Source organism: Equus caballus, chromosome 4 (genome assembly GCF_041296265.1).
Source record: "Equus caballus isolate H_3958 breed thoroughbred chromosome 4, TB-T2T, whole genome shotgun sequence".
Lineage (NCBI taxonomy): Eukaryota > Metazoa > Chordata > Mammalia > Perissodactyla > Equidae > Equus > Equus caballus.
The window spans coordinates 7,568,082-7,595,057 of record NC_091687.1 but is presented as its reverse complement, the minus strand read 5'-3'; the positions used below and the strand labels follow the sequence as shown (position 1 = coordinate 7,595,057).

Sequence of the window (26,976 nt, the reverse complement as noted above, 5' to 3'; positions counted from 1 at the left end):
CACCTTTTCACTTAAAGGAAGCACTTTACAGCTTCTCTTTGGCATGTCCGAATCGCCAGCATCACTACTCTTGTGCTCTGGGGCCATTATTACGTAAAATAAGGGTTACATGAACACAAACACTGTGATACCACGACAGTGATCTGATAACCAGGAAGGCTACTAAGTGACTAATGGGGTGGGGGTCGGACAAAGGAATGACTCAACTCCTGGGTGAGATGCAGCGGGATCGAATGAGCCTTCATCACACTACACAGAATGGTCTGTAATTTAAAATGTATGAATTGCTTATTTCTGGAATTCTCCGTTTAATATTTTCGGACTGTGGCTGACCGCGGGCTAAGTGAACTGTGAAAAGTGAAACTGAGGATGGGGAACTACTGTAGTGTTAGAGAAATTACCCCACATTTGAGGAAAATGTTTTAAATTAGTTTTGACTTTTTTAAGGTTGAAAGTTAAAGTTCCAACTTTTCTTTTTTGCTTTAGTCATTTCCTAGTTAACTTACAAAGTTTTCTGATAGAAATCATCATCATCATAATAATGCCTAGCAATTTATGAAGGTTTTTTTTTGTGTGTGTGAGAGTATTGGCCCTGAGCTAACATCTGTTGCCAATCCTCCTCTTTTTACTTGAGGAAAACTGTCGCTGAGTTAAGATGCATGCCAATCTTCCTTTATTTTAAATGTGGGATGCTGCCACAGCATGGCTTGGTGAGTGATGTGTAGGTCCGTGCCTGGGATCTGAACCTGTGAACCCCAGGTCACTGAGGCAGAGCACACGAACTTAACCACTACACCACATGACCACGCCCTTATTAAGTTTTCACATAGACCAAGCACTGGGCCACGTGCTTTATGCAGGCAACAACTCCATGAAGAACCACAGCTTAGTGTAAGTAACTTCCCCAAGGTCACACAGAGGCTAATAAGTAAAAGCCAGTCTCAAACCAAATCTGAGTAACTTTACACTCCATATTCCCAAAGACCAGTTAGATGCTTTCAGCATCCTGAAACAAACTGTGCAAGAAAATTCTTAAAAAAAGAGATTTAAACATTTGAGAGTTATTTTATGGTCTCTTTCTAATCTAATCTTGGTCCACAAACTATTTGGCAAAAGACTCTTTCTGGCTCTACATTTTCTTGCTAAAAATCTGCTGCTGCCTTTGTACTTACTTTAGAATAAATTTTGGACTTCTAAGCATGGGACTCACAGCCCCTCAATCCCGTCTCAGCTTTCTTGCTGGCCTCATCACTCCCACTCTACCCCGCCCTGTATCATAAGCTTAGGCACAATGGCCTTCCATCCTCGGTTTCTGTGCGTTCCTGAAGCTGAAGGAAGACACTTACTGCCCATTTCCGCTTCTGAAATTCCTCTCATCCCCGAGACTCAGCTCAAATGATAGCTCCTCTATGAATTTTTCCCCAACTCTGCCACTAAGAATCAATCACTCTCCTTGTGCTACCATAACTCTTCGTATTATACCTTTGTTTTGGCTTTTATCAACTCTCGCCTTACCTTTTGGCTTTCAGTGAATTTGTCTACCTTTCTCACCAGACATCCTTGAAGACTGGTATGACAATGTATTCGTCTTGGTATCCCTCACAGCACGCAGCACAATACTTTGTACACGGCAGGCACAACTAAAAGTTCATAAATGGAACTGAGCAAAGACTCCAGGTTGCTAAGATCCCTTTAAGATGCAACCCTACAGGAACATGCGGCCATCTGCAGGATCCAAAATCCCAGGAACTGATCCCATAAAAACTGTTGAGGAGTACTTGGTTTCTGAAAGCTGTAGGGACATTCTACGAAGCAGAAAAATACGCTACTGATCCAGTGTAGAGGTGAAAGGGGTGAACGTTTTCCAGAAAAGTGACGTTGTATGAAGACATACTGAAATGAAATACAAACTTTCAGAAGTGTTGAGTAAATAAAGTTTACCTCTGACAGTAACCTCTTGCCAACAATTAAGAAGGTAAAATAAGATGGGGAGGGAGGAAGTGAAGGAATATACTGCCAGGTTTCTTCTGGAGAAGAGATCAAGTTGTGGAAATCAGTGAGGTCGTCCAGAGAGAGAGGTGGGGGCACGCTGGGCAAGAGCATTTGCTTCCCAAGTTTCAGTCTCCTCCTAAATCCTAACTTCCTCCAACTCACATTAGCCATATACTCTCATACACTCTGTTCCTTTTTGCAATTTTGAGACATCTTTCAAAGAGTAAAATTTTAGAACAAAATTTTATAATTACACATAGCATTTTGTACTATAAATACTTTCTAGATCATCAGTAGGTTCAACATTATTAATACACATTGAAAAGTAGACGTATCATCTGGAATCCAAGGAATCTTTACTAATTAAATTACTGAGAATTAAAGGACCAGAGACGAACAGTTACCACGTAAAACCTCTGATGATTGCTCTCAGCCTAATTCTCAAATGTTGGTATGTGCCAGAGCTCTACGTCCAGGCTTCTTCTGTCTTACCCAATACACTCTTCCTTGACATTTCCGTCAGCTCCTTGATTTAACTATCAGATCCATACCTATGATGGTTTAGACTCTGTCTTGAGACTAACTTTCTTCCAAGCTTCAAACTCGTATTTCCAACTATTCTTTGGGCATTTTCACTAGGATATCTTGATGCCCCTCAAACTCAGCATATTTATAACAAAATTTATTATTTCTGCTTCCTCTTTCCCTAAATTAAAGAAAGCACCCGACTCCTCCTTTGGTCCCAATCTTAGTAAAAAGTGCTACCTACCTAGTCAACCAAATTAGAAACCTGGAGTCACCTTAAACATCTACTCTCCCTCATTCCCCCAATCTTACTGATTCTGCCTGCATCCTAAAATCTCTCTCAAGATGAAATTTCATAACCCTGGGGACAGACAGAATATTCCACAAGTTTTCAGAAGGCATAACAAAACAGAGTCACATACAAAAAGGATCAGGGACTGGAATGACTCTGGCCAGGTCAAAAGAAACAAGAGAAGCCAGAAGATAATGGAATATTGCATTCAAATTTCTGAGGTTAAACATTTTTCAACCAATGGTGAGGCTAAAATTATGATAATGATTTTCAGAAATAATCATTTTCAGAAAATAATGATTTTCAGAAATTCACGGCTTCAAATTATTTACTTTTCATGTACTCTTTCTCAAGAAGCTGTTGGATGATATGCTCCATCAAAAGGAGAGAGTAAGCAAAAAGTGGAAAACATGGAATCCAGGAAAGAGGGTATCAACACAGGAAAGAGGCAAATGCGTCCCCATAATGATGATGAATAAAGACATATAGTCACAATAATGTGATATAATAAATATTATGATATACTTATATTGGAAGGATGGGGTGTGGGAAGTGTGTATGAAGAGTTGGGTGAGATACACGCACAGCTGCCAGTCCTAAGTCCTTCTCTTCCATATGAGAAAGTCAAAGATAATATCCCACACACTGAAAGATCAAGGAATAGCTATCTAAACATTGTATTTACAAACTGGAGGGGAATATCAGAAGACATAGCTAAATTAGTTGAATGTAGCTGCTTCTGAGAATAGGCCTCAGGGCACTGCTGTTTTTCATTACAAGCCTTGTAGTACTATTTGACTTTTAAAATCATGCATATTTAAAACTTTGACCAAAATAAAAAAGAAACAAAAAATTAGGTACTCTTTAAGCATTATAGTGACTTCCTTGTGTTAAAATCCCATAAGCAAATGCTCTCAGAGCTGGAAAGAGCTCGAGATCTAGTCTCATTTTTTATTTTCCTGATATAATATTTACAACGAAAAGAACATGCTGATTTCCCTCCCCAAATCATTTCTCCTCCCCTGCAAAGTTTTAGAGTTTTAGAGTTGTTCAGCTTAGCTCCTGTACCTGACTTGGCAGTAAACACAAACCTGACACAAGCTGAAAAACTCGCTATAAAAGTACTTACTAGGCAGGCCTTTGGTGATCACTGTATCTAGGTAGGAAATAAGACAGCAGTGAAGAACACCAAAGCATCTAATTAATCATCCCCTTAATCACTTAAGAGCTCCATCAACTGACCTCTCAACTTTACAGCATTATCTCTGATTGCACCCTAGGGTGTCACATCCTCATCAACTTCTGATAGAGCAGTCTGCTATATGCCTTGTTCTTCCCACACCAGTAACGTCATTTCACTCATTTTCTGCCACTCTGTATGTCCATCACCATATTTAGAGAACTGTGCTTGATTACATGTTTATCATCTGGTGTATTCCTTTATTCAGTTTCCATTTTGCACCCTGCACTCCCTGTTTGTTGGTAGACTAACTCAGGTCTCAGAAGAGGAGGAAATGAATTGCAGTCACTCTACACATATATGTTGGATCCACCCATCTGGACTAGAAGCTCTTCGGGAAAGAGGCTGTTTTCTCTTGCTTTAATGCCCCTCTATAGAGATTATAAAAGCTTTCCTCAGGGTAGCATCAGTCATGCTTGCTGGTATTGTCAATGATATTATAAGGTGTTCTTGAATTTCTGTCTTAAGTTACTATCTTCCCTATAGCTATTCCTCGTGGTCACTGGATGACACAGTTTATTTTACACATACAGGTCATGGGAAGAGATAAGAAGCTCACAGGAAAGGAAACATCACAACTAACTGGGAACAAAAGAGGGAACCAAACAGGATAAAACACCACCATTACAGATTAGGACCAGGAAAGCAGCCCCACAGCAAGGAAGCCCCTTTTTCTGGTTTGACAATAACAATCAACAATAGCCTGTGAAGATTACATAAACTAATAAATGGCAATACATTCTTTATTTAGAAAAAAGACCTAAGAGCTAAAACCTTACTAAAAGGATGGGTCACATATTTTATTTGCTTTAAATAATTAAAATACTATTAATTACATAAAGTCTATTGCCACATCCATCAAATAAACTATACTATTCTTTTTTAATATGGACTTTCCTTCAGTTAAGGAAAGAAGAGAAGGAGCTGTCAAAGAAGTGGAAACTTCCAGATATGTAAACAGAGGAGGGAAAAACATGTTTTTTCTTTTTCAAATCATAAAAACTCACTAAGAAGAAATAAAGCAAAAAATACAATATGACCAGAACTACTAAATTTTTAAAAGCATTAACAATTTTAAAATAAGATGTTGGCTTTGCTATAACTGCAAGTTAAAGATAGTTGAGTTCATGCCCACAAGAACTTACAGCTGTAAAACATGCTTAGGTTGGACTTTGAGAACTGATTTTTAGACAGAGAGATGGCTCAAATAGTTCCTCTGTAAGGAACTGGAAACCCCACGGTTTTAAATTTGTACAAAAAGTGTATATTTTATTCTTATTTAAAACTCAAGAGGCAGGAGTTTAGGGTTACTGGTATATAAAATAGTAATTCCCATGTTATTTTTTCTCCTGTTTTGACCTTCAATTTCTCTTGAAAAGCACTTCAAACATTTTCACTCCCTGGTCCCTATGTTAGTTGACTTGTTTATTACTGGCATCAGAGGATGATGACATTTTTTTTTACTCTAACATCTTCAAGGGCAGTGAAGTTGGTCTGTAAAAGGAAATGTTAGTTCTTTTCAAGGTAAGTCACAGTGATACGGCAGCATTTACCCAAGAAGAGAGTTGAATTATCAACTAGAAGGTTAAATAGTTCTAGAAGGTTCTATTTCCAGGTCCAAATCTACGGTCTCTGTTATATGGAGCCAATAACAGAGGCACACAGAATGGGTCTTTACACTCAGTTTCTGTTCTGTATGTACACACTTTGTTTAGGTAACATGTAAAATTTGCTTTATCCTTGATAGGTATGCTTGTTAAGGACAGTTTCAATTATGCTCCATGTTAAATGATCTGGCAATGAATAAATTATTTGAAAAGTTCTTTAAAAAACTGTTGATGAAAGAGAGAAAAAGGAAGGAAGGAAGAAAGACTAAAGGGAGGGTCAAGGAATTTGCCTCAATCACTTTCTTGTCGTTTCTTCTTTTTCCTTTCCCTTTATGCAAGAGAAATATACTACTACTCAACCTTTACTACAAGATTGGGAGCCCTGAAAACTCTTTTAATGTGGCATGTTATGGAATATCCCTGCTCCTACATGAATGAAGAGGAGACATTTCTACATGCAACTCAATCACTTTTAAAATCATATCTACTTTTACCACTGTCTGGATGCATGCAATGACTGAATGGTACATATTTCTTGTTGCTATAAGAATAAACATTGAGAAGGTATTTATTTCTAAGAATAAATACAAGTAGCTATCCTGGAAGAGTCCTTGGAAGCCAATCTCCTTGGACATCAGAAGGTTTTCTATTACATACAAGGTCTATTTTTATTATGAGAGCTTGTGAGCTTTGTAAATTCTTCAGAGCTTAAGTTCTCATTTTTCACGGCAGTGCCCTTTCCCAATTATTCCACACACTGGGATATCAGAGTTAGTATTGTTAAACAGGTCATTCAAATGACAGATCAGGTCCTCACAGCTGACTAAGCTAGTGCTGGGTGTACATTAGGTGCTCTGGAACATGCACAATCCTTTGGATCACCAGGGTCACCTTACTGCACTGAAGCACAGGAAATTTACTAACTCTGGTAAAATCCAAGCTGGTAGTTAAAAATGGATGGAGAGCCTGGCACTCCGGATAGAATGTTCTTAAAACCTGCCTTCAGAATGTCACTTTTCCAATTTGGGGCTAACTAGCTTAAATAAACATTTGTATTTATGCTCTATTTCCACTAATATACTTTGGAGAAAATGTTTCAGTTAGATTAAAGAAACACCCAGGGTAAGATAATTCACATGGAAAAGACTCTATTTCACCTCTATTAAAAAATAAACCACATTGTTTTTCTACTCAATTTTCAAATACAAAAGAACTTTCTGAAACAATTATTAAGCACTGTCAGCCTTAACACTGTCCATTTTTAGAAATCAGTGGATATTTTTGAATGGTACTATGTACAAAGGATTGTCCTGCTGAATTCATCCAAATCTTGTACTATTAACTTATGGAATTTCTTAGTTCTTGCCTTAATGAATTTGACTGAGATAGGGCAAGAGAAATAGCCAAGGATATACCTCCTTTAGAAATGGAATGTCAATCTTCTCAAGGTCATTAATAATGTTATCTAAAACAGTAACTTTGGGTAAATAAAATGTGTTCATAAAATACTACACGCCTTGCAGGAACCGAACAGAACCAACTCAAACAGGTAAAATCTGCTTTTAGGGCAACACAGATTCACTTTGAAAGCAGCTCTGCAGTCTACACTTCAAACACAGAAGCTAGCATCTCTTGTTATCAGATTATAAACACAATGCCCATATTATCAGAGTTCATGTTCTCCAAATATCTGAATTGTCTGTTGAAGAAAGATTGTTTCTTTATTATTACTCTAAAATAATATTGAGTTAGAGTTACATTTCAGATGTTTCTGAAGTTAAAGCTCAAAACATCGTTGAGTTGGAATTTTTGAAAGGCAAACAAAGAAGAAACTAAGCCGCTCAGGGTAAAGAGAGATGGGGCGTACCATACAACCTATTCTTGTTTTTCTGTTATTTTTGTACCACCCTGCTTTCAAGATAAGAAAACGGATCCTTGGCAGATAGGAAAAAACAAAGCAAGATTTTTGAAACAACTTTTTTTGCTAATTAAAGGTATTTTGAAAATAGTCCCTTGCATTCTTCAGAAGGATTAGCAGCAATATTTTGTTTTGGGTAAAAAAAGAACAGTTTCTCTCCTAAAATGTCTAATGTAGAGGGTAGGTGGTTACTAAATTTATTTTCATACAAATGTTATAACTTGATCACGTTCCAAGTCTTCTGGAATTGCTGAAGAGCCAACAGTACCAACTATGACAAGATTTTGAATTTTGGGCTATATGATATCAACCACATAAAATACCATCTTATCTACAGCAGTAACATGTTTTAACTTACTGCCTCTAGATGATTTTCTTTTTTTCACTTTAAATAAGAAGCAGAAAAGTGACTAAAAAACTTTATATCACATGAAATATCCTATGGATTTTTGCCTTTTTATTTTTACAGAATTAGCTTTCATCTTCAGGCTTTCCATCTCAAATTCAAATACGTCTTGATGAAGTAAACTCTATCCAAACAATGTAAATAGATAATCAATACTAGCAAATTACAGCACAGAGAACTTCAGTATACCAAGGTCTATTTAAAAAAACCTAAACTTACAAATGGCATAAAGTAGGTCCTTGATTCAGTCATGGAACATTCTCCTATTTACCTCTAACATAGAGTAGTGGAAGAGATTTGAAACTGGAGTTGTAAGCACTGCTCATTTTCTTAAGTCTGACTGGCTGAGAGGTTCTCCAGGGCTGGACAACATCAAGGAGTATCTGACTTGGACTCAGTTTCCTGGGATGACACTGGACTTGGAGTATCTACTCTTCTGTGCTACGTGGCTACAGGCAATAATAATTTGTTCTTTGCTTAAGAAGAAAATACTATCAGAACTATTTTTCAAAAAACAAAAAATGTAGAAGAAATAGCTGCCTTCAGGGAAACAGAGTTAGGATGCCCTACCACAGTCCTCATTATAGTGTGTTCTGGAGTGAGCCATTTACACTCTCAGCTGACATCCCGGACTGCCGCTTACTGCATTCCCAGCCATCTCTTTCAAGGAACGGTTTCCTTATATCTGACAAGTGGGAAATATTAGGGCTTGACATATGCAACATATTTGCTTGTAACCAAAACTGTCCTCCTGCGATTACTTCTTTCAAAGAAGCAATGTACTATGATGGAAAAATATGATTCATTTTCCAAAAACATGTTTACCAGCAACTTTTCAGGAACACAGCTCTTTTGCTAAGGCAGGAACATCTGTATTTACAACACAGATCTGAAACACCTACATGTTTTTCTGTATAACAGAGCATGTTTCCTTTTGCTGAAACAATGTTTTATCTTCATATTTGAGCAGGAATTTATAAATAGGTCACTCTTGGTATTTTAGCCACAAGCACATTCAGCCATTAGCTTTGTTTTAGGAACACCAGTGAAGCGTCACGGCATAAACTATCACGCTCTTTCTCTTCTGCACGCACACAGTTACCATCTGAAGTCTTCTTCAGTTCAGTTTTCAGTTTTTCCTGGTCTTCTAGTAGTTTTTTATTTTCTGCTTCCAAAATGTGCTCCTCTTCCTTGCCATACCTTTTCAAGACCTATCGGAAAAGAGAGTTACAGAAAGAAGCAAGCTTAGATTGCATTAGCCAGACATTCTTCGGAAATGGGATGGATAATATACTTAAAATTATTCATCTTTATTTTATTCTTTGCCTTTTTCAGTATTTTATAATTTTCTACAATGTACTTTTGCTAACAAAAACTTGATAATTGGCAAACCACACAACAAAGATTTTTTATTTTATGGTTGAAATCTCTGAAATGAAAATAAGAGTTTCTGCTACTATGATTAACATTATATTTTCAAAAGTATTTAGGTAAATAAGCGAATGTCTTTTCCTTGATTAAGTGTGTGATATAAACCTAAGGAAAGAAACAGTTCTAAGGATGGTATCAACTGAAAACCATTATGTTCCAATTGCAGAGCTGTGTACTTAGACTATTTTTATATAGATGAATTTGTAAGAGAAGAATATAACATTGTCAGGGTGAAGATGGGGAAGGGGAAAACGACAGGGTCATCTCAATGCTTGCAAAATTCTATCTAATTTTCATTGAATAGTCTCCAAATTACTTTTATTCAGTTAATCTTTTACAGTGCTCTTCATATTTTAAAATCTATTCCGGATTTTAAAATGTTTATGTTTGTAGCTTATCTTTTCTAGGCAAGAAAAATTAAAACCTGAATAGTAAAATACTTGACTAAAGTAAAAATAGCATAGAGTAAAAATTTCATAATCTGTATGTCTGGATAGAAACTATCACTGTTCATAGAATTAAGAAGCTAACTTTTCTTGAAGAAATTTTAAGGAATTTAAGTTACCAAGAAAAGCAAGTTGGATTAATGTTTGAAAAATAAAATATGTACACACTGGTATTTGACTAAGTCAAGTAGAAGCAAGTTGATAATGACAGCTTCCAAAGTCAGGTAAAAAGGGAACTCAGGACAATTTGAAACAGACTGACATAGAAATGAATTTCTACTGCAGGGTGACTCCTTTTCTAATGTAATTTGGTATATTCAACAAACAAAAGTCAGAGTTCTACTGAGCATTGACTACATGCAAATATTTTATAATGCTGGGTGCTAATGGGGGTAAAAATGCAAGAGAAACATGGTCTCTGCTCTTAGGTAACTTCGATCTAGTGGAAAGCATGAGACAGGAGCATAAAAACCGTAGCACAAAATCAAATACAGTACCATTGTGTTACAACAGAGCTTAGGCAGCTCAGGAGGAGGAATTAAAGTACTAATGAATATATTACATAATCCTAAGAAATTGTTTTAGGAGATAGAGGACTGAAGTACATACTAAAACTAAAGGAGTCTCAGAGCTTCAAAATTAAAAAACAAAGTTTTTTAAAGAGCAGAAACAAGAAAACAATTTCTTCGAATCTCTATCAATTTGTTGTCCACTCCAAGTTCAAAACAACCCCAGCTGTTACTTCACTGAATTCACAGTTTCCAGTGATTACCCAAATCGGAAGAGAACCACTGAGTTGCAGGAATGTTTACACTGAGTGCTTGAATTATGATGCCATTGACTTGGAAAAGGTGGATTTGCATCGGTCTTGTAAGTAAGCTTTCATTACTGCACCTGTAAACTCGTCCAAACTTATTGTATGTAACTTGACGCTGGAGAAAGACCAAGAGCCCTGGAATCTGAAGTTCAACAGCCCCCTGCTACAATGATGCACATGTTCACTGTCCCACCCACCTTACCCCACCCGGGTAAGTGGCTTAAAAAAAACTAGTCAGAAGTAAAGCTCCACCACTGTTGTTATTTTAAAGTAGTCAAATTAAAATTAATTGGTCTGTCATAATTATTTCATTTCATTAACTGAATATCAGAACAGAAAGGGGCTTAGGTACCACCTGCAAGCCATTTTACAGACTAGCTTAGGAGCGAAGGGCACAAAACAACGTGGTTAAGAGTGGATTCTAGAGTCAGACTGCTTGAATTCCAATCTTAGTGCTGTCACTTATTAGCTTAACAAGTCGCTTAACATTTCTGTGCTTCCATTTCCTCATCCATAAAACGCAGATAATAAGAGTACCAACCTCATGGGGTTATTGTGAGAATTAAGAGTTAATACTTTACTGTGAAGCGTATGCAGCAACACCTGGCACAGGGTTAGCTATTATTTATAACCTTGAGGCTCAGAGCATAGGAGGTGACTTGCCCCAGGTCACAGTGCTAACTATTGGCAGAGCTGGGACTAGCACCCAAGTCTCTCCGATCTCAGGGTAATGCACTTTCCATTAAATAATGTGTCTCTGATAGAGAATGAAGAGGCAATTTAGCAGTTTTATTCTTCCTTAGCTAGTACTTCAAAACCTACCTGAAGTATCTTGAAACAGAAGTCATCTGACACTCTGACCTATGGCCTGTATTGGTCAACTAGTACACTCTGGGCACTGACAATACTCAAGTCCAGCTCACAGACTTCTGCCCAATTTGTAGTGGCTTTAGCCCAGCATCTCTGGGCACCTCTGAGGATCTAAGGCCACCGAATGGGTCACAGATACGCAGGAAGCAGGGAATCAGGACAGCATGGAAGAAAAGGGGAGGAAAACAAAAAATGGAGAAATTGTGGGGCATTGAAGAACCAGTATTCATGAAATGTTTCCTTGCAAGGGTAACTGGTTCTGAAAACAATTCCAAAAGCAAAGTTCCAAAAATGTTTTGAGGAAGGTGTTATTTTGAAGGACAGGACTAATTTAAGTACATTAATTATGGTGTATGTCCGAAAAATAGTACCAAAACTTAATGAAAATGCTTTCCATTTTCGTAGAGCTGAAAAGTAAGAGGAAAACAACTAAAGAATAAGAGGAAAAGAGCAATATTCTATTAATAGCTATAACTCATTACTCTAACATGGTGGGCATACTTTCATTTATTTATTTAAGGTTCACATTGGTTTATAACATTATGTAAACATCAGGCGCACATCACTATATTTCAACTCCTGTATAGACTACATTGTGTTCACCACCAAGGTCTAGTTGCCATCCGTCACCATACATGTGTGTTCCATTTCCCCTTTCGCCCTCCTCCCACCTCCTTCCTCTCTGGTAACCACCAATATGTTCTCCATCTCTTTTTGTTTGTTTGTTTATCTTCCACATATGAGTGAAGTCATATGGTAATTGTCTTTCTCTGTTTGACTTATTTCACTTAGCATAATACCCTCAAGTTCCATCCGTGTTGTCACAAAAGGCAACATTTTGTCTTTTTTTATGGCTGAGTAGTATTCCAATGTGTATACGTATGTATATACATATATTATATATATGTACATGTATATATTATACACACATATGTATATGTATGTATACATTTTTGCATATGTATGTATGTATGTATACTTATACATATGTATACCACATCTTCTTTATCCATTTATCCATTGATGGGCACTTAGGTTGTTTCCAAGTTGGCTGTTGTGAATAATGCTACAATGAACATAGGAGTACATACATCTTTTCAAATTAGTGTTTTTGTGTTCTTTGGACAAATAACCACAAGTGGAATAGTTGGATCATATGGTATTTCTATTTTTAATTTTCTGAAGAATCTTCACACTCATTTCCATAGTGACTGCACCAATTTACATTCTACCAGCAGTGTACGAGAATTACTTTTCCTCAACATCCTCTCCAACACTTATTATATTTCTTGTCTTTTTAGTAATAGCCATTCTGACCAGTATGGATGGGGTGATACCTTATTGTAGTTCTGATTTGCATTTCCCTAATAATTAGTGATGCTGAACATCTTTTCATGTGCCTGTTGGCCACCTGTATACCTTCTTTGGAAAAATGTCTGTTCAGATCATCTGCCCATTTTTTGATAAGGTTGTTTTTGTTGTTGTTGTTGAGTTGTACGAGTTCTTTATATATTTTGGATATTAACACCTATCAGATATATGATTTGCAACTATCTTCTCCCAATTGGTAGGTTGTCTCTTCCTTTTGTTGATGCTTTCCTTTGCTATGCAGAAGCTTTTTAGTTTGATGTAGTCCCACTTGTTTATTTTTTTATTTTGTTTCCCTTGGCCGAGAAGACATATTCAAAAAGATACTGCTAAGACCGATGTCAAAGAGTGTATTGCCTATGTTTTCCTCTAGGAGTTTTATGGTTTCAGGTCTTACATTCAAGTCTTTAATCTATTTTGAGTTAATTTTTGTGTATGGTCTAAGATAATGGTCTACTTTCATTCTTTTGCCTGCGACTGTCCAGTTTTCTCAACACCATTTATTGAAGCAATTTTCCTTTCTCCATTGTATGTTTTTGGCTCCTTTGTCCAAAACTAGCTGTCCAAAAATAGATGTGTGGGTTTATTTCTGGGCTCTCTATTCTGTTCCATTGATCTGTGTATCTGTTTTTGTGCCAGCACCATGCTACTTTGATTACCGTAACTTTGTAGTATATTTTGAAATCAGGGAGTATGATATCTCCAGCTTTGTTCTTTTTTCTCAGGATTGCTTTGGCCATTTAGGGTCTTTTATTGTTCCATATAAATTTTAGAATTCTTTATTCTATTTCTGTGAAAAACATCATTGGGATTCTGATTGAGATTGCACTGAATCTGTAAATTCTTTGGGTAATATGGACATTTTAACTATGTTAATTCTTCTAATCCAGGAGCACAGAATATCTTTCTATTTCTTTATGTCCTCTTCAATTTCTTTCAAGAATGGTTTTTAGTTTTCAGTGTATGGGTCTTTTACCTCCTTGGTTAAATTTATTCTTAGGTATTTTATTCTTTTTTGTTGTGATTGTAAATGGAATTGTATTCTTGATTTCTCTTTCTGCTGGTTCTTTGATAGTATACAGAAATGCAAAAGATTGTTGTATGATGATTTTGTACCCTGCAACTCTACTGTATTTGTCAATTATTTCTAATAGTTGTTTGGTGGATTCTTTAGGATTTTCTAAATATAAAATTATGTCTGCAAACAGTGACAGTTTTACTTCTTTCTTTCCAATTTGGATCCTTTTAATTTCTTTTTCTTGCCTAACTGCTCTGGGAGGCCTTCCAACACTATGTTGAATAAGAGTGGCAAGAGTGGGCATCCTTCTCTTGTCCTAGTTATTACAAGGATAGCTTTCAGTTTTTCACCATTGGGCATGACGTTAGCTGTGATAACGAGCATAATTTTAAATCAAGATAGGTACATGATAAGTCTACAAATATAAGGCTACATACTTTTGGGTGTAGCCCCAAAGTGAAAAGTTTAAAGTGAAAAGTGTAAAGTGTAAAGCTCTCATTCATTAATCAATGCTTTGAGGGTTTTGCTTTTGTTTTTACCATTGTGAAATGAGATCAAAGGATGGAAAATGAAGCAAATAATATCAGGGTACAAAATGAGGCTGATTTGCTGCTGAAATATCCCCAAAAAGCAAAAATGATTTATTTCTTGCTTTTGAATATAGAAATACCAACAGCTTGATTTTCAAGACTTATATTTACTACAAAGAAAAATCTACAAAATGTCTATGGATCAACGCCTTCTCAAAACAGAACAAAACTAAGTAAAAAAAAAATAAACTGGTGCCTATTCACTAAAAGTTTCCTCAAAAGATGCTGGTTAAAATCTACCCAAAGAAATACTTCTGAATTCTGTTTCTACGAAAAAAGGTCCTTCTTTACCTTTTTGTTGTAGTACAAATAAGGGAGCCATCATAAGAAGTGTAACATGGGTTTTGAATAGGTGACCATGATACTGCAGCATCAAACAATTTTTTACAATTAGTTTTGCCTTACTAAATAGGTTTTACAAAATTTTATATTGTACTCTGTAATAGCTAACTCATTTAGAATTGATGAAAAGCGGTGCTTATAGTTCTTTCTAGAACAGGCGGGGCTTTAGGGCTTGGATAAGGATTTTAATTCTTACTCAGCCTCACAATACTTTTTATATAAATATAACTTACATAATATATAATTGACTGTATTTCTTTAATTTATAATAGGAAAATAATCTTACTCCATTATTTTAGGAATGCTTTCTTCAAGAAAATTTGTCTTACTTCTGAATGGTTCCAGTGATTCTTTTTTCTAAGAAGCAGAATTAGCAAAACTTATAGGGTTAAATATGCGCTGAAAACACGCAAGCTATGAGATCTGACTCCTGAATTTCAAACTTAAGGAAAACAAAATACCCAAAGTAATTCTGTATCTTTCACTTTCATTTGTTCTTCTTTTTCTTTAGCGGGGAATACATCAGCACCGGAGTCACGTTCTCCGTGACCGGCAGCTAAGCACAGCATAGTGTTCCCCACGGAGGACTAGCAGCAGCCTCACCACATGAAAGACTCTAAATATTACATGCAGTCATAAATCCAGCATCAACTACTTTCCTCTGCTTCTCACAGAGCCATCATTTAAAAGAAAACCCAAAGTCCAGGCATAAAAAAATAATCTAACAGAAAAGGAAATGGAAACAGAGAGATTCATAAAGACTTGCTTTAGCTTATCAAGTAAAATTAACAGTAATGAAGGAGTTAAAATTCATATTCCCAGAATACTGTTTTCTCCTTGAATCACAGGAAATAGGTTCAATGGCACTAATCTACTATGGAGGGAAACTGTGAGAGAAAACAAATCTAAAAAACAAAATACATTTGAAACAATCATTCTCTAGAACAATACTGCTATACCAACCCTTGGGAACACCAACAACATTTACACAAATTTTTAAAAAGAAAATTGAAATACCCGTTTTAGTTTTTCATTCTCTTGCATGAATTTTCTGGCAGCCTCGTTAGTATTTTCTGCTTGACTTTTAAGTACTCCTTTGTTTGACAATTCTTTTGCCAGCTGAGTAATAAGGGTAACCAGACGTCTCAACACTCTAAGGAAAAAAAAAAAATTTCAGAGCAATGCATAAGTAGACCAATCATCAGGAACTGTGACTTTACAACAGTTATCGTCAAATGACTCTGCTTTAGGTGTGGGTGTGGTGGAGGGAGGTGATGTTTAAGGAGGACATGTGCTTTTGTTAAAAAATCCAAGTCTTTCAGACAAAACAAGCCTGTGCCTCATTCCTTGGGAATCTCCGGTGGAAGACTAGCATTTGGAATACAGGTTCAGTGGTACTTCCTAATTTAATTGTTTTCTTTGTAGAGGTCCTCAGCCAGGAGGAGCAGAAACAGAATTTCAGACAGTGTGGCAGGGCCAGTAAGAGCAGTCTTTTTTTGGCCCAGTTCAAAGTGTGCTATTTAAAGAGCACTGTGTGAGGTTGGCCATTCACATGTGTTTATGGGTAACTGCCATTGTTTTCAACTATTCATCTGCCAGACATTTCCTCAGGAACTGCTAAGCGTTAAACACTGTGCTGGGCGCTGGGGACACAGCAGGAAATGAGACAAGTCCCTGCTCTTAAGGAGATCAGGTTCTAGTTGGGGAGCCAAGAGCAAACGGTATTTAATTACAACCATGAGAGATGCTTGAAAGAAAAGTATGTACACATTCTATGGCAGGGTATGACAGGAGACCTACCTACTTTGGGGGAGAGATGGTCACAGAAGGCTGCCCTGAGGAAAGGGCTGAAGGATGAGTAGAAGTTAGTCAGGGGAAGAGTGTTCTGGCAGAAGGAAAAGCAGGTGTGAAGATCCTGGAGGTAACTAGGTATGCAACAGGAACTAGTAAGTATTTGTTGCAAGAACGAATGAATGAACAGTGAAGGTCAGTGTGGTGGAATGTGGTTTACATGTCAGAGAACAGCATGAGACAAGGCTCCAGAGAGAACAGGTGCCAGATCACGCAGGACCTTAAGGACCTATCAAACCTACAAGCCATAACCATTGTTTGTTATTTGGGTATATGAGTTCTTTTATGAAGATGTTAGTATACTGTACAGTACAGAAAAAAGCCCTACAGTATGAGTAGTAAAAATGAGAAAGAGAAACATAAATCATGTTTTTAAATTGTATTTTTTTTTACTTACAGCCAAAAAAATAATGAAAAGCCAGAAATGTAAAGATTTCTTTGAGACCTAAAAAGTTTCATGTGTATGTGTTCATAGGCACTAGGTCTGCTGGCTGAGTTTTTTTCAATGGCAGGAGTAGAGGCATATTTCCTTACTTCTCTCACAGCATCTATTAGAGAAAATGAGAAAACATTACTTTTGGCTTTTAAGAATGTAAAATTATTATTGAAATGGGAAGCAGTTTTAGAATAACTGACCCAACTTTTCAATAATGACCTTTAGGCAGGGGCTGTCTCTTTGTCTTTTCCTCTGCAATACCTGGGAGGGTACCATGCTCAAAACAGATGCTCTGTAAATGGATGCTAGTGGCAAACTGAGTGTAACAGCATTTTTGTTTTCTACTGTTCATCTAGGACTTATCGTCATTGTATTGTCAAAGTCGCTTTGTGAATATACTGAAAGCCGCTGAATTATAAACTTCAAAGGAATAAATTTTATGGTATGTAAATTATATCTCAATAAAGCAGCCATTAATAAAACAAAATCAAGTCAAATAGTAGTTAAAATGAGCTCATTTTCTAACTGGAATCTCTTTCCTGTATGGCAATAACTCTTTCCTGAGAATGCTGATGGCTACACTAAAGCAGCAGTCTAACTTGCTTGTACCTCCACTGGCCTAATACTGGAATATTTTCATTACTCGAAAAGAAACCCCACACCCATCCCTCCCTTCCCCACCTCCTGGCAACTACCAATCTACTTTCTGTCTCCATGGATTTGCCTGTTCTGGACATTTTATACAAGTGGAATCACATACTATGTGGTCTTTTGCGTCTGGCTTCCTTCACTTAGCATAGGGTTTTCAATGCTCATTTATCGTGTAGCATCTATCAGTACTTCACTATTTTTTATGGCCAAATACTTCATTGTACAGAAATAGCACATTAGGTTTATCCATTCATCAGTTGATGGATATCTGGATTGTTTGTACTCTTTGGCTATTATGAATAATGCTGCTATGAACACCCATGTGCAACTCTTTGTCCTGACATATGTTTTCATTTCTCTTTGTATATACCTAAGTGTGGAATTGCAGGTCTTATGGCAACTATGTTTAACTTTCTGAGGAACTGCCAAACTTTTCCAAAGCAGCTGTACCACTTTCCATTCCCACAAACAGTGTACGATGGTTCTATTTTATCACCATCCTTCAAATCCCAGGCCTTCAAATACTTTTTCATATTTTGTCCAGAGTTCGTAACTGTTATCACAGGAGGGCTAATCTAATACAAGCTATTTTGCCATTACCAAGACCAGAACTCCTGTGTCTTTCAAAAAATTATTATTGTAGAAAATTTATTGAAGTAAAATTCACATAACATAAAATTAACTATTTTAAAGTGAACAATTCAGTAGCATTTAGTATATTCACAATGTTGTACAACCATCACCTCTATCTAGTCCCAAGACATCTCCATCACTCCAAAAAAAAGCTGCTTAATTTTTTGACTTTATATTTGTATGCCATTTCTATTACTGAAAATCTTAGTTTCTAATACCATTAACATACTTATTCATTTGTTGTAGTAATATACAGAAAATAGTTTTAAAATGATTAACAATGAAACTAAGTGAAGTTTCAGATTTCTTCACAATCCCCATTGTTCATAGAAAATATCTCACCAAGGAGGTTGAGTTGGAGTCCTACGTTCAAGACTTACTTGCAACAATTCCTTCCTCTGTGTTGCATGTTACCAGTCTCATATAATAATTGATTTATTTGTTCTGGTTTATTTCCAATTCTAGAGTTCGCTTCTTTCTAGTTTCATAAAATTTGAAGTTTTCTTTAAATTTTGAAACAGTTTAGGTAGCATTGGTAATACCTGTTCTTTGAAAGTGGCAGAATTTCTTGCAAAATTTTCTGGTTTTATGCTTTTCTGAAGGAGGGGAAGATTGTTGATAACTTTCTATATTTCTTCTATGGAAACTGTTTAAGGTTTTTATATCTCTTAGGGTTTATTTGGGTAAATTACATTTCTCTACAAAATTACTCATTTTATCTAGGTTTTCAAATTTATTTGCATAGAGGTATATAAAGTAGTCTCTTAAATTATTTTTAAAAAATTTCCTTGGTTTTGGGGCTGGCCTGTGGCACAGTGGCTAAGTTGCGTGCTCTGCTTCAGTGGCCCGGGGTTCCTAGGTTCGGATCCTGGGCGCAGACCTACCGTTCTGTGGTGGTGTCCCACATAAAACAGAGGAAGATTCGCACAGACGTTAGCTCAGGGACAATCTTCCTCGAGCAAAAAGAGGAAGATTGATTGGCAACAGATGTTAGCTCAGGGCCAATCTTCCTCACACACACAAAAATTTCCTTGGTTTTAATAGCTATTTCTCCTTTGTCATTTCTCAGATTCCTAATAATATAGTAAGAGTATGCCAACCACTAAAAACAACCGAAAAAAAGAAACAAAATAGTATTTATGAGTTATTTTGAGCAAGCCAGAGAAACTAAATAGTACTATGAAGGGTTATGCTTGTGATTCAGCTTCCTTGGCAATTACTCCTGAGTCCATTACGTAGAAACACTGAAGATTAACCAATAACATCAAAGAGGTTTATAAACATAAATGATTACACAAACCCACCTGTGAGACGAATTGTCTGTATAATACCAAGCAGACCATGTCTGAAAGAGGAATTGGGGCAACAACAAGGAGAGGGTGTGACGTATAGTTGGCTTTCTATAAACCATGGGGAGAGCGTCTTTTTTTAGATCACTTGTGGAAACTTTCAAATTCCTGGAATGCATTTCTGCTGGTACTAAATGCATTTCTAGCTTTCCTACATCCTTTCTGCCTATTTCCACCCACAAAACATGCACAGTTTTGCATTACCTATACCACTGTCATCCTAGTGGACAAGAACACTAGCCCATGTGCTTTACATACATGACTGCATTTAAGTCTTCAAACACCTCAGGGAAGTAGGTGTTAGTACTCTCTCCTGAGATGGAAACACTGAGGCTTAGAGGGTAAGTTCCCATCTCCCTGCCTTTAGCATCCATGGTTAAAGCTCCTGCAGTAACCATCCCTCGTGTCCCTCTTCTCTGGTAATTTATTACCCACTTTGCCCACAGATGTAGGCTCCTGCCAGCAGCCATCATTCCACTTTGTGACCCCAATCCCTGGTCGCAGCTTACCACACCTGGTGTTGGCTGGTCTGATTTTTTTCCTCAGAATTGGAATCGGAATTCAGAAATGGCTAATTAATCCTTGCATATGGCTGGAGTGATAACACTTGGCAGCTGTGTGGTGCCCATTTTCTGCCTTGGGAATAGAGCACCAGAGTTCAAAGAGGTATGGAAGAATGAAGTACACCCGGGGAGAAATGCAAGATAAGATAGGGACATGAAAAGGACCCTTCTGTTCCTAGGACTAGTCCCTCCCTCGAATTGGGCTTCCTTAGGTTGCTCTGAAACAACATATTCTATTATAAATTCCCCTTTCTTGGTCACCAAAAGAAGCTTGACTACAGTTCTCTTTCCTTCTGTGGGTATGTGGCAGTTTCAGTAAAAATTCTTGTGATAATTTTAGAGTGAGAAGATTACAACACTCTTCTAGAGTTAGTAGGAGCAGCAAAAATTACTTCCTTCTCTATTTTGCAAAAGGATAAACCAAACTCAGAGAGAGGAAGTGCCATTCCAGAGGTCATTTAATTAGCTGCTGGCAGAGTTGGGACCTGTTTTCCTTATTGTTCTTTACTTGTTTAGTGTTATTTCTTATACGGCTGGAGATTCAATTGATAACATTAACAATAACATACTATGAGGCAAATACATTTTTAGATGAGGCACAAACCTATTCACCTCATGATACATTTACCCACTTATACCCTCTCACCCCAGCTGTTCCCAGTTTTACAAAGAGGATTCCACATCAGAGGCTTGTGGTGTGGAAAGTTGGAAACATTTTCTCACAAAACAGTGGTGTACATGGTGGTGATGGTTCCAAGATGGCCCCTGTAAAACCTACTTAACCCACAACACAGCTCTGAGGGAAGACATCCTCTGTAATGTCTTTCAAAACCTGAAATGCCAAGAAATAGCTGGGTGATCTTAAACAAATCACTTAATCACTCTGAGCTCAGTGATTTCTTCTAAAAAAAATTGTAATTATTAAGACTCACGGAATTTCTGGTTTGACAGGAAATTCCTCTTCTAATTTCAAAGATACCTGCTATCGTGAAAAGTTCAAACATGCTAAAAAACTAGTACAATGAACACCTATATTTCCACCACCTAAATTTAACAATTGTTAACAGTTTGCCATATTTGCTTTACCTGTCTTTTTTTTTAACCATTAGAAAGTAAGTTGAAAACATCATGACATTTTATTACTAAATATTTCAGCATGCATCTCCTAAGACATATTACTATATAACAGGTGTTGGTAAACTTTCTCTGAAAGGGGCAAACAGTAAATGTTTCAGGCCATATGGTCTCTGTCCCAACTACTCTACTCTATAGTTGTCCATGTAAACAGACATAGACAATATGTAAACAAATGGGTGTAGTTATGTTCTGATAAAACTTAATTTACAAAAATAAGCATTTGGCCATCAGGCTGTAGGCTGCTGGCCTCTGCTCTATAATAACAATGCTGTTATCATAACTAAAGTTAACAAAAATTCCCTAGTATTACCTAACAACCACTCCATATTCAAATTTTTGCCCCAATGTCTGTGTTGTAATTTTTTAGCCAGGATCCAAACAAGATTCACACTCTCTATATGGGACTTCCCTTGAGGGCCTAACGATTCTATTCCTCTATTTGCCCCCCTAACAGCTAAGATCTCTGGGTGCCAAGGACACCCCAGTTACAAAGGATCGTACAACTGGTACCTCTGAAAAGCGGGCTATGCATTGCTGCATTTAAATCTTAAAGCAACTTAAAAGAGGTTAACACTCACTGCACTCAGCTGAATTTTATGCTTGTGCATAGAGAATAGTAATATGCATCAACCGTGTATCAATATATCATTATCTACTCTATATACTGACAATATACTATATAAAGTCAACTGTGGAACCAATAGCAACATCAAGTTAATCAAAAACTAATGAATTTGTTAATTAAAAAGAAAACTAGAGTTACACTTATTCAAAGGAGGAATCTAGTACTTACCTAGAAACAGAACAATTAATAGGACTATAATAGTAAGGAAAGCCTTGTTCCAGAAAGTTGCAATTTTACCCCACACATTAAATGAAAAAATCTTCTGCCATCTGTAAAGCGATACAATTAAATTAGGTAAAAAAAATCAAAAGAAGGTTTTGAAATACTTTATAAATACTGAAGTAACATTTTGGTAACTGTAGTAAATGAAAAGAATTACAGAAATTTAATTTTTTATGTCACATAAGAATGTCTCATGAAATAAAGAACAACTTTTTCAAATTTAATAACAAACTGACACTTGTTTATCTTCTGACTGGTGGCTTAAATATTCTGAAGTGAAAATAACTTTTAAATATACATGATCAAAACCTTAAAAAGGAAATCTTACAGTAAAATGTCATACTGCTGAAAGAAGCTATCACTTTATATCTTTTCTCTAATCGGAGTAATAACTCAGAACCAAAGACCTATTGGTCTAACCATCAGCAAAATTTCAAGAGTAGGGGGTCCAAATTCTGCACTATTTATTTTCATACAGTACACTTTTAACATCTACTCCAAGTAAAAGAGTTTCTCTACCTTCACCAGGAGGGAATTAAAAAAAGCATTGAGGTATTACATGTATACAGTAAAGTACAAAAATCTTAAAGAAATAACTTGAGGAATTTTTACATATATATATACACATGTAATTACCACCCATATCAAGATTTGGACACTGAGGAAATGAAAAGAGGAAATAAATAGTCTAGATGGATTGAGTAGTATAAGCAAAGACACAGAGGTAAGAAAGCAGGAATTATAAACGGTAAAGAGTGACAAAGTAATCCATCACACAATTGGGAAGGTAACAAACTTGGAACACAGACATTTTAACTGAATAACACATTAACTGAGTCTAAAGGAGACATACAAAGGTAATAAACATTTAAACACACATCAAGCGCTTACAACTTAAGTTTTATTTTACGATTATGACTAAGTATTGACTAATAAGTTTTGAAAACAACTTCACTTGAAGTTGGCGGGGAGCGGGAGATTGACATAGATGAAGGCAGTTCCTCCTCTCTCTGTGCTTCCAATCCCAAGGACGGTCTTCAACTTTTACATTACAAAACTTTTATATTTGTAGAAAGAGAACAGAGCGGCAATACCTTGATCTAGGCCCAAATGTGAATTCACATATCTTCAAGGGCCAGTATGAAAGGGAACACAAAAGAGACCCCTACAGGGAACAACTAGCAGTTTATAAGAAGATGCAATTCAAGCAAGAGCTAATAACAGCTAAAATATATTGAGTCCTGACTAAACCACAGTTCTAAGCACTTTAACATGTTTTAGCTCATTTAATCACCACAACCTCCATATGAGGTAGATATTAGTATTAACTTCCATTTTACTGGTGGGGAAACTGGCCAGAGATGGTAAATAACTTGCCCAAGGTCACACAGTAACATGTAGAGGCAGAATATAAACCCAGGCATGCTGACCCAGAGCATGTGTCTTCAACAAGTGGGTTATGTGAGAAAAGAATAGAGAGACAAATTAAATGAAGACTGAAAGCTTCTTTTTGAAGATTATGGGGATATGTATATAAACGATAAAAAGACATGGATCCACAGAGTAATGACATACTGTAATTTACGTGTATATATATATTTTCTTATGCATATTTGTACATGAGGGTACATTTATACAATGTGTGTACATATACACACATCTATCAAACAGCTACTCGATCAGGAAAGGAAAAAAATTACATTTGGCCGGAAGAAAAAAATCCATAATGGATCATTTTGATGCAGCAAAGATCAACAGAGGAAAAAACTTTTTTTTGCAAATTCCGAAGCCTTATTTATAAATCCAATGTTTATAAATAATATCTTTCTCTTGAATATAGGATGTTATTGTTGCAAGTATTACCAAAAAAGCAAATCAGGTGTTACTGAGGATTTGAAACAAAATTAACAGGATGAGGAGGAAGGTGACAGAGCAGAAAGAGCGCTACACTAAAAGCCAGAATCTTGTCTGGAATCTGCCATAGACCAGCTAGTCAGGCCACTTTTCCTCTTTGGGTCTCAGTACAAGATCTACAGAACGAGCAGTCTGGATAAAATCATCTCTAAGGCTCCTTCCTACAGTATGATTCAACGTTTTTCTTTAGTAAGGAAGAAAAAAGTGATGGTACAGCTGATAGAAAAGGACAGAAGCGGGAAGAAATCTAGGTAAATAAGAAGCAAGTGAAGAGTTGTGCAAGACTAGCTGGATCCTGACTGAGCCAAGGGAAAAACTTTCCTACGTCTCTTCCAGGCCTGGGATCTTCCTAAACTTCAGTGGGTTATCTCTGCCATCTCACTTAACGAAAGCTTTCGCCTCGTGAGCATGAGCAAACGTCTTGCAACATTTTCATTACACGTGTATTTCACCATTCATACTATCAAGTTTTTGGATCTAAAACTGCATTCCTAATAAGGGCATTATTACAAAGGTAAAGTGACCCAGTGCTTCAATTAAAATACTCAGTACTTAAAGACCTCCAAAGGTGATTTACCAAGGAACTAATGCTGATGTATGGTTCTGACGCTTTTCATATTCAGCACCTCTAATATATAGGGGAGGGGGGAGTAGTAAAATTGCTATGAAGCATTAAGGAAACTACTTCTTGGTTACATAAGGCCAAAACTAAGAATCACTTATTGGCTTAAGTTTCACAACTGTCATTCCCCTGCCGCAGTGAAACATTTCAGCGCCCATGCTGTGCTGGAAACATAATCTGTCATTCATCTCTATTTAGTTCACTGTTCCAGCCCAGGGCAATAAAACAAGAGTACAACCTGATGGACAAGACAGGTGTTAAAAGTATAACCATCGATTTATTATATCTGTAATCAACAGAACGGAAGGGACCAGGCCCTTTTGCTTTTAGAAGAGAGGGGAAAAGAGTTAACTCATTTGTACATATCATAAAAAGTCTTATACCTTTTAATACCGTCATTATATACCACCTAATTTGTGCAATGGTGAGTTTATTTTTAAAGAGCCCCGTTTACGCATCAGCACTCAGAACTTCTGAATCTTAAGGAACTTTTTCCCTATCACACCAAGCAGCGGACAGGAGCCAGTCCTCTATTTACCACGGTAACGCGCTGGAGGTTTCCTACCTCTGGGGAGGAATAAAAGGCAGACAGAAGATGAGAATGAGTCCTATTTCAGCGTACAGAAAGGTTGCAACTGCCACCCACTGGAGCGTCATGTCGCTCTTCGCACCTAAACAGAGAAAGCCTGCTTGAGTCCGCCGTCGCCTGTCGCACACCCCGGGCGGCGCGGGCCGGGGCGCCCCACCTCAACCCGCGGCGGCCGGCAGGGCGGGCAGGGCCGGGGCGCCCCACCTCAACCCGCGGCGGCCGGCAGGGCGGGCAGGGCCGGGGCCGGCGCCCGGAGCCTCCTCCGCGGCGGCCTGCGGCACCCAGGGCGAGCGGGCCGGCCAGCTCCGGCGACCGCCGCCCAACGTCGCCCTCCCCAACGCCCGCGCCTCAGGGTCCCGCCCCGCGAACGCCGCTCCGGAGCCCCGAGCCCCAACGGCGGAGGGCCGCGCGCCCCCGGCCCCGACCCCGGCGGCCTTACCCGGCCGCGGCTCGCGGCTCCCCGCGCTGCTCCGGCCCGGCGCCCGCGCGTCACAACTCGCGGAGACGGGAGGAGGCGGAGCGGGCAGCGCCCTCCCGCGGCTGCGGCCCCGCCCACTCCCCCGGAGCAGGGCTGCGCGGGCGCGAGAGGCGCGGAACCGCTGGCTGACGGCGGTGGGCGGGGCCCCACGGGGCCGGGCGACTGCGCATGCCTAACAGCCTGAGGCCGGGGCGGGGGCGTGGCCGGGGAGAAGGGAGGGGGCCGGTGGGGGCCAGACCCGGGATGCAGCATGGGCGGGCGGTGCTGCAACGCGCTCTACGCGCTCTTCCCGCTGCGTCTCTCGGTTGTGGCACAAACGGTTTCATCGGCCGGAATTGAGTGCTAGTTAGACAGCAGGGCCAGGGTTGGACGGCCGGGCAGCATTTTGTCCTTCTGAGAACGCAGGAGAATGTGTAGCGTCAAAACATCCCCTTTCTGCGTGATTTTCTGCTGCTGTCCCTGGGCCGCGAGTGTTAGCGCCTGCAAGCCTCGGTTCCCTACCCGCCACACGGGAGGGGCCACCGAAAGCTGGAGCGCCAGGTTCCTGGCAAGGAAGGGTTTTTATTTCGGATGACATCAGTCCGGAGACAGCCCTCAAATTTGTCTCCTTTCCTGTGGTCTCCCCCAAAGATGGGAGGCCAGGGACTTTAAACGTTTGGGAGGAATGTGGCTGCTTGCAGATGGTGGTGGTGGTGGGGTCAGTGGCCTTGCTGGTCACAGCTTTCCCCCCAGCCTGCGTTGGGCCTTGGGCCGCTGCTTGCGGGGACGAGGTGGTAAGGAATCCAGGTGGATGTCCCTGGCCAGCTGTCTCCACAGTGGATAGTGGATTGTGGAGCCACGAACCCAGGGAGTGAGCAGGGACTGAGTGCTTTGGTTTTAACCCCGTATTTTCTGGGTTTAATTTAGGGTGGAAGTGACATTAGGGCCGGTGTCAGAAGGAGGCAGTAAACTTTAGGGTGATGCCTGGGGACTGATAGGAAAGGAAAACAATGTGGGTGTGAGTATATTCTTTCTATTACTATTTTCCACTGTTTCAAATTGCGT

At 38.4% G+C, this 26,976-nt stretch overlaps 1 protein-coding gene and 1 non-coding gene across 9 annotated transcripts in view; both read right to left on the bottom strand.

The window, feature by feature from the left end:
* BCAP29 (B cell receptor associated protein 29) overlaps window positions 1-26,440 on the bottom strand; it is a 39,821-nt gene extending 13,381 nt beyond the window's left edge. Inside the window, exons 1-6 of one of the 8 annotated variants that reach the window (XM_023638895.2) lie at window positions 25,894-26,440; window positions 25,431-25,536; window positions 22,276-22,376; window positions 17,111-17,261; window positions 15,880-16,015; window positions 9,083-9,191 (exon numbers count right to left, since the gene is read on the bottom strand). In XM_023638895.2, coding sequence (XP_023494663.1) covers window positions 9,083-9,191; window positions 15,880-16,015; window positions 17,111-17,261; window positions 22,276-22,376; window positions 25,431-25,522 — 589 coding nt within the window. In that variant the 5' untranslated portion in view covers window positions 25,523-25,536; window positions 25,894-26,440. Of the gene's footprint in view, window positions 1-9,076; window positions 9,192-15,879; window positions 16,016-17,110; window positions 17,262-22,275; window positions 22,377-25,430; window positions 25,870-25,893 lie in introns of those variants that run through there. The other 7 variants (XM_023638893.2, XM_070265447.1, XM_070265445.1 and 4 more) reach the window with 7 other exon arrangements.
* Window positions 5,987-6,117, bottom strand: LOC111773358 (small nucleolar RNA U109). Its single transcript, XR_002807738.1, has one exon. It is a non-coding gene; the product is annotated as a small nucleolar RNA U109 (small nucleolar RNA).
* Window positions 26,441-26,976: the final 536 nt, after the last annotated feature.